Source organism: Strongylocentrotus purpuratus, unplaced genomic scaffold (genome assembly GCF_000002235.5).
Source record: "Strongylocentrotus purpuratus isolate Spur 01 unplaced genomic scaffold, Spur_5.0 spur5_scaffold_5, whole genome shotgun sequence".
Taxonomy (NCBI): Eukaryota; Metazoa; Echinodermata; class Echinoidea; order Camarodonta; family Strongylocentrotidae; genus Strongylocentrotus; species Strongylocentrotus purpuratus.
The window spans coordinates 22,519,796-22,528,873 of NW_022145611.1; the positions used below are offsets into that span (position 1 = coordinate 22,519,796).

Below are 9,078 nucleotides of genomic sequence, written 5' to 3' on the forward strand. Positions count from 1 at the left end.
CAGAGTCAGAACCCCAAATAAGTCATCTTTTTTCAAGTTCACAGAAAGCCAATTAACATTATACTCAGGGGGAAATTTCAGCGACAGTGAAACAAATCATCTTTATATCAAAGTAATTAATCAAGCACTTTGTCAAAATTTAAATACTCCTGTGAGATTGATTAATAGGTTACTGCTTCAGCAATTGGGGTTAAGTAAAGAAATATGCTGTCCATCTGATTTTACTCTGCAACATCCATGGTGGCGCTCTTTCAAATTCTCCATGGCTAGTAAAGAGTTCATTCACATGTTAGATCCGATTTTATTTGAGGTGTCTCGAGTTCGTTCAGAGAAGATTTTGCTGAATAGTGGGGCCTACTAAATGTCACTATTATGATTTTTTAACTTCAAGGTAAATTCCGAATTCTTATGATAGGGTTATTAGTTTCCTGACACTGTTTGTAAGAAGCTGTTTCAACATCTTCTTCATCGTCCACTTTCACCCATCACCCGCCATCGTTGTAATCCGTGTAGAATTTCACTTTATGAAACAATTTTTTCGGAAAATACAACGCAATGATAATACTCTCGGCCATACCATAATCATTATGTGCCTTGTTCAAAATAATCGCATAGTGAATGTAAAAATACGACTGCTCAGAACCTCTATGTATTATGGCCACCATTTCACCCCTGAATTTCTTTATTTATTTCAGCCATATGGCATTCCATACCACAATGGCATTTTGCTATCGATCACATTATGTAATTAAATTAGTAATTATTGTTGCAGCATTTGCTCCTTCCACTTTGACGAATCTTTCTTTAATTCAGAACTTTTAAGTTGGACTTAACTACGGCAGGCCATTTGTGCCACTTGTTGCTCTCGCCATTGGTCTCTCAATTATTATCTTTAGACAATATTTTTCCTTCAATAATGAATCATCCATAAATGTAAATTCTGTAGATTTGTGACGATGATTTGTACGTCCCTTGAGAAACCAATGCAAGTTAATAGTGAGAGAAAATTGTGGCATTAATGGCCTGCCATAGTAAAGTCCAAACTTACAGTCGATCTAGTCTTTGTGAAACACCCCCAGATTGATACCATGCAGCCATCAAACTAGTCACCTGCATAGACATTACCTCAAATCTATAAAAAACGAATGTGTGCACCTGTTCCCCCACCCCTGCCCCGTCCCGTTTCCCCCTCCCACATGTTAAAGACTTAGAAGAGATCACCCTAACATGTTCCTCTACATTCTGACCACAATCACTAATATAGGAGAGAACCTTGAACTCAAGCCTGATTGATTAGTGCACATGTTAACGAGAGAGAGGCTTGAGAGTATGTCCATCAGAACCGCGTCATCTAATGCTGGCTTTGGCTTCTCGCTGGTTCTCAAAAATAATTTGGTTCCCCCTTTTTAACTTGTATCCGACTTAATAATTTCGACGCTGGACATGTCTTGTCTTTCTATTGACGTTAAAAGCCTTGGAAGAATTAGTGTTTCCTTCATGACAGTTGACAAACCTGATAGATATTCCTATATAAAGCTATCCGGTTAAGTCGTTGATATTATTAAAAAGGGTTTTCTGGGTTGTAGCAATGAGATAGTCGTTCAGAAAGTTTGCTTTATTTCAACATACCAACGAAAACGATGGATTTTCAAGATATTGACAGTAATCCATGAAAATAAGGAGTTAATGATAGTCTCACTTATTTCCCGATATTTCGTAACATGTAAATAGCAGCATGCTTCTAAGATCTTATGATCAACGTGATCAATTAAGCACTTTGATTAAAAGGTATTTACTTCGATCAATGAGTTAAATATACTTTGTCCCTTTTGGAGCCAACATCAAATTCTGTAGAACTTTGCAGGAATTATGAATGTGTCATGTATGTCCTATCTTTGAAATTTAAACGTTAGCAGTGCCCTAATATTCAACTTATGCAAGGAAACCCATTTACTTGCTAGACTTCACTGTCAGACACTATTGAGTGACTGACTGGCTTTTTTCATTTTTGGTAATAACATAAATAAAATGAGCTGTAAAGGGTACATTAGCATTTGTCTACAACAATAACCCACTTCTTGTAATGACCAAAATTAAACTGATTGAATCTTTGCGCAGCATAAAACGTACGTCCATTCGGTACAATGGTCTGAAAATCAGACTATTACTTACTGGCTCTATAGCTCCTAAGTCGATTTGACAACTAATAGTCATTATTTTCCCACTTAAAGAAATGTTCAAGCCCCCCCCCCCTTTTTTTTTTTTTTTAGGGAAGTTCTTTTAATTAGTATTGTCTTTCAAATGCCTTTGGAATTTAACCTTTTCATTTTTTTGGCCTGCAAATGGGACATAGTATACCTTTAAAGGTACTATTTCCCATTTGCAGGTCAAAACAATGGAGAAGTTAAATTCCAACGGCATTTGAAAGATAATACTAATTTAGAACTTCCCTCAAAACGAAAAGGCTTGAGAAAGAGTTTTCGTCGGAAAATAACGACCATTAGTTGTCGAATCGGCTTAAGTAATTGCAATCATCTAATAATAATAATAATAATAATAGTGGGTTCTTGTATAGCGTTCTAAGTAATAGTCTGATTTTCTTACCCTTTTGGCCATTATTATGAAGTGGGTTACAATACTTATTGATGTAGACAAATGCTCTTGTACCTTTACAGCTCACTTTGTGTATGTTATTACCAAGTAAAACAAAAAAGTCAGTCACTCACTCAATAGTGTCTGACAGTGAAGTCTAGAAAGTAAACGAGTTTCATTGCATAATTTGAATAATAGGACACTGCTAACGTTTAAATTTCACAGATAGGACATACGTGGCATATTCATAATTCCTGCAAAGTTCTACAGATTTTGATGTTGGCTGCAAATGGGACATAGTGCCTTTAAGGAACGAAAATATTAAGGAAATTTCTCTTTCTCTCACTCACTCTCTCTCTCTCTCTTCCTCTCCCTCTTTCTCTCTCTCTCTCTCTCTCTCTCTCTCTCTCTCTCTCACTTTCTGTGTCTTTCTTCGTGTGTGTCTATATTGCGTTTCCCCCGGATTCTATATTTTACCGTTCCCATTATCAATCACGTCGCACAATAATTTTCAATCAATCAATAAGTGAGAAACGTATGGACATCTAGATAATTATGAAAAAACACTTTGTTATAGGGAAATAAATTTAAACTCAATCCCTTATACAATGGACCAGTAATAACAACATTAATTTTGAACGATATAGACAACACACGTGTACGTTGCAATTGTGATGCATTTTCCGAGGTAAAAATTTCCTTTTTTAATTACAAACTTCATTCGAAGTAAGCATTATAGATACAAGCAAACATATTCCACATGGAATGAGACATTGACTTCATCATCGTCGTAAAACTAACTGTATTATTACAACAACTCTATCGATGGTCTCCTGATTTTCGTCACATTTATTGATATCGACTATCAAATTCTAATACAAGTTTGTTTACTCAGCAACGAAATAGTCTAATAATCATACAATGTATAGTACTTAAGATTTCAAGATTTCAAATTTATTCATGTTTCCAACAAAACATTACAAATCAATTATAAGCATTTAAAACAAATTTAAGAAGTACATGTTGGAAACAGAGGGGTCCACTAAAAAGCAGTGCTTGTACAAGTGTGAACACCTTAAATGAAACTTAGGAATAATGAATAATTAAATTAACTAATCTGTAACTACAAAAATAACTACAAAATAGGGGGAATGCCAACAGAGACGAAAAAGGGACAAGACAATACTATACACGACAAAGATAGAAGAACACGGTCATAATACAAAGAGTAGACAATGACAAAAAGAAGTGAGAGATCGAGGGTACAGAAAATAATACTAAAAGATGAGCTGCATGTGGGGTTGAGAAGAAGATAAGGAAAGATAAATGCGCGTTAGAAAGGAAAAAAGCATGAGAAGGAACAATATAATATATCAAATTACATCTTAAGTATAGCAACATTTCAATTAATTTTGTTCTATATATTTTCAATCGAATTCCCCTTTACATTTTTACAGTGTATGACATAATCACATGTTACACTATCACAATATTTCAGCTTCGTCACCGTTCCAAATGACTTTCTCGTATCGTTTCAAATCATTTCAGCTCGATGTTTGCCAAGTTAAAAATGTGTTGACCTACTTTTAGATGTGCCCTAATTTACCGTTCAACCCTATCGTTATGATTATGATTTCATTTTTCCGGTGTTACGAATCGGGAACACTGTGTGGACTGTCAGAGAAGGTCAATATTCCTTGCCAAGAGCGAGAGAGTGAGAAGGGGTGTATGAATTCTATTTTGATCCATACTAGAGGTACCTATTCTGGAATAACTTGCCATTTGAAGTCAGGAAATCACCATCTGTAAACGTCTTTAAGTCAAAACTGAAAACACTTCTTTTTAATTAACTGTACCGTAAATCTAAGCATATCAGGAGCTCTTGTAGCGCAGTAGAATATATACCTATTGTTGGATAGTTTCTGCGCTTTATAAATGTACTATTATTATTATTATTATTCTTACAAGCCTTGCTTTTTTTTTTTTTTACATTCCCTCATATTTCACCTCCAATGTGGTTGATGTACCTAAGTATACCTTAATAATTTGTATTATTTATTTTTCTCTCTTCTAATTATGATAGATGTTACAACTTTCTGTATTTTTATCCTACATTGCGATAATTTCATGAAGTGGTGATGATGTGAAATCTGAAAATAAACAAATGAAACTGAAACTGAAACTGAAACTGAAACTGAACATGGAACTGAAACTGAAACTGAATACGAGAAAGAGAAAGAGTTAATACGATCAGAGAGTTACATGGAGAGAGAGTTAGAAATATATATAGGCCTATATATAAAGAGAGAGAAAGAGAAAGAGAGAGAGGGGAGAGAGGGGGAGAGAGGGAGAGAGAGCGAGAGAGAGGGAGAACAAGAAAGAAAGAAGGGAGTTAATGAAAAAATAAACATAGAGGAAAGCTTGATAAAAGAGATAGGACAATAATAGAGAATGGGTCCCTCTCAGGAGATGCGTCGATTAAAATCAGTATAACTATGCCTTCCTTTCACCCCTAGAATCAGACAAAATATTGGAAGACCATGCAGTTGAACATAAGGAAACAAAACAACATGTGTTTCATATTTCCACACAGAATAATCTTAGTTTGGACTATATCCTGTTCGAAACAACAAACTTTAAACTGATTTTATGAAATATAATACAACGGTAAATCATATACAATCATATTTCTACACGTAACTAGACTAAAGTGAAACCGATCAGAACCGGTCGGTAGAACAAAGACAAGAATAGTGTATCAGAATAGATGACAACTGCTCCTGACAGGTAATTAGGAAACCATGGCAACAATGCCACAAAAATTACTCATTGTAACAGGCATCAGAAGTTTGATAAAGTTTCGTTGCTGTCAATATCACTTTTATCTTCCATTTTTCATCATTTGCAGCGCACGAAAAAGTGAATTCCAAAGTATTTTTTTAAAATGTATTCTTAAATCGATTTTCAATTTCTTTATTTTAAAGATGACAAATCAAAAGCTACAAAAGATATTTTATAAATATTGTAGTATAATTATGTGGCTATCAGGTCTTAGAAAAATACATCACCAATGAAATCATAATTTAGGTACACTGCAGACTTATTACCTACGGAAGATGGTAATTAATGACAATTTTATCAAGCAATACCAAACAGCTTCTAATTATACTTGGAAGCATTTAGTCAAATCCATGGGATTAGAATGAGCTAATCTGACTTTATCACCTTTACACATTCCAACCTTTCAACTTTTCAACGCCAAGCAGCTATTTGTAGTCGTACTCCGTAACACAATTTCCTGCTCTCAATTGATTCGATTTATTTTCTTGAAGAGAACTTGAGACGTACGGTTCGACTCCTGTGCCGGAAGTTGATTTACTCGAGAAAAGTTTTGCTTGGCAATTCTATGACGTCATAGGCGCCCCTTGATCGACCCCAGGGTCCTAAGAGCGACGACCTTGAGAGAACTTACCATCAAGGTCACCTTTCCAAAGAGAAACATAAGAGCGTACCTGTTGAAACCAGGGGGGTGTTTCACAAAATCCTAAGTCGAACTTAAGTCTAAGTTGGACTTAAAAATTATGGAGAGTTATTTGTAGCCTTAAAATTAAATATTTCCAAAAACAAAAACTGAAGTATTTTAGACTTTTCATGAATTCCACATCAAGATAATGAAATCTCCTTGATAATAGAAAATATGAATGATTTGAATCAACATTTTATGCCTTTGAAATAACTTTTACAAGATATTTTCAATAATGCTAACGGCTTTCCATAATTGTTAAGTTCAACTTAGGATCTTTGTTAAACACCCCCTGCGATCCTATGTTTATTATGACACTTTAAAACTTGAACCATGGATGAAATACAAAGAGAAATGTATCAATAAAATCAATCTAAAGTTCCCCTTTCTTAACAAGCTGAAAAGGGCACTTTCAAATGGATCAATAAACTGACCTGACATGGTCCCCCCCCCCCCAACGAAAAACACACAAAACACACAACATTACGTGTTTATGAATTAGGTATAATAGCCCATAGTATGTTTTATTCTTTTTTTACTATTCAAATATATTCAAGAACAGAAAGGAGAATATGGTTGCACACCCATGATTACGGATGTAACAAGGTGGTGCAAATCATAATTCATATTTTTCTGGCACACATAGGCTCAAACCGGGGCTCAAACCTAATCTGAATGCAAGATCGAAGGAAATATTCCCCCGTTTCAATTATCTTGAGAAATGACAGAACGTTATCATATAAAAATGATAATAATAACCCAGTCTCTAATTTACCCATGCAGGGTAGCCACATCAGTATAAATACTGGATGGAAAGTGGCAAAAGTGGATTAACGTCTTGACAAAGGACGTTAGTACCAGGGTGGGATTCGTTATATATCTGATCATCAATGATCTATCATTTCAATTCACTTGTGATTTCTTGATAGAAATATTGGCTCATGAAGATATTGAATTACCATTTCTGATATAAACGTATACCGCATGTATAATCACATATATACGATGTTATTATAAGCAACATATTCCATTTCATTTACAAAATCAGAATAACATTTTAAAACATAAAGCGCAACACAAAATAGCGAGATTCAGTCTCTTCCAAGCTTCACGCTAAAGCCTTGTCCACTTTTTCAATTTTTTCCCGCTCAAAATACTTGAAGATGCAAGAATAAAATTGATGCGTTGCCATAGAAACAGCATCCAGCCTGTCAACTGTCGAATACAGACATCTAAACATGACCTCAACGTGTACTTTCCATTCATTAGGCCTACCTTGAACGAGACCACACTGCATTTCAGAGTTAAAATCGACATAACACAGTCCTTTACAATAATTGTCTATTATCGAAAGTCAGGTTGAACTGAATGCTGTGAAAATAGCCGCTCTCATTTGCATCCACAGAGAGAAGATCATGGTCCCTAAACTCTGCTCGAGTTTACGTATAAAATGAACCAACTTTCCTTCTCAATGACAAGCGCTGTGTAGATGGCGGGAAAATCCGTGCAAATCTGTCAAAGAAAATGGAGTGTGGTATTAAGCAAAACGCCGGGAGTGTAAAGAGACAGGGTGAAAGTACTAGGACTTTATAGTTGAATTTTGACGAATTGATTTAGAAATTAAACTTTTTGCCTTACAAAGACTCTTTTTAATGAATGGTATATGAAGTAAAACAGAGGACAAACTCCTTAAGCTCGCCATGATATCATTTTTCTCATAATTACAGACAATAATAAGTCTTTATAAGGAATGTATGTACTATGATTTAATTAGGATTTAAATATACATTGAAAATGAAATGCTAAAACAATTTTTCAAAACAAATAGGCAACTCTCCACAAGGTTTTGCAATTTTAGGCGTTACATTCCGTGCCAATAAACACTGTAAAGTAAACGTATACGTGTGCTTTGGCAGATATATAATAATCATAAAACAAATGGATTAAACTAATGAGAGGATGACTATTGCAAAAACACAGTAGGGATGTGATTTTTAGAAGCTGACATGGGAAAGCGATGAAAAAATTGAAAACAGCTTAAGTATTGATATAAATCGAAAAACTATGATTGTTACCTCTTGAAATCCTCGCTATTTCTTGACTTCCTGACAAGGATAAGTTGATCGATTTCATCGAGACGTTTGTTGAGAGAATCAGCTCTTTTAGCCAAGCTGCTCATCCCTCCACGGAGTTCACCAACCTCCCGTCCAATACCAGTATTCTCCTTCTTTAGTTTGACGCTCGACGAATGACAGCTACTCACTCGAGACTTCGCCTGTGAGAAACCATCTCCTGTGTTGGTAAAACTCTTCTCCAGTGTCATCTGTTTGGTGTAAAGCTCCCAAGTTTTTTCTCGAAGAACGGCCACTTTTCCCGCCATATGCTTCATTTCGACAAAGGTAGCATATTCAGGCGGGGGTGGTTGCTGCATGGTGTGTTCGATGATCATGGCTCGACGATCGGCTGTATTGAGTGTAAACTGTGGTGGTCTCTCTCTCTTACGAAGCGATGTGGCTGGTGCTAACATCATGTCTGTTGGTTTGGGTGAACGCGTTACTCTCCTGATTCAACAGGTCGATGATAAACGAAATGAATCTGACAGCCGTCAATAACAGGTCAAAGATTTAAACGCGGTATGACGATCATCCGGCACTTGATATATATGGACTCGAAATAAAGACGTCCGGTTAAAATTAATCTCGCTCACCCATACAAGCACGGAGGGTGTCTAAAAATCACTAGAGAACATTCGAGGAGAAAATTATTCACTGACGGATTTCAATCAACAGTGTGGTCCAAGTATATGCAATGAATACCAGTCAAATCAACCGAGAGACCTGGAGAGGTGAACTTTATTTTATGATCCAATCAAGAGTAAGAACCTGAAGACATTCGATGTATACTGAAACTGTGTCTGGATGTATACAGTTCCAAAGAGATGGTGCTTGTAAATGACCTTCTAA

The 9,078-nt window shown here is 35.6% G+C and overlaps 1 protein-coding gene across 1 annotated transcript; it reads right to left on the minus strand.

The window, feature by feature from the left end:
• Positions 1–7,025: 7,025 nt before the first annotated feature.
• LOC105443651 lies at positions 7,026–8,704 on the minus strand. Its single transcript, XM_011677075.2, has 2 exons — positions 8,191–8,704; positions 7,026–7,627 (listed from the first exon to the last, which is right to left on the minus strand). Exons 1-2 carry the CDS (start codon positions 8,643–8,645, stop codon positions 7,555–7,557), a joined length of 528 nt encoding a protein of 175 aa, XP_011675377.2. The 5' UTR covers positions 8,646–8,704; the 3' UTR covers positions 7,026–7,554.
• Positions 8,705–9,078: the final 374 nt, after the last annotated feature.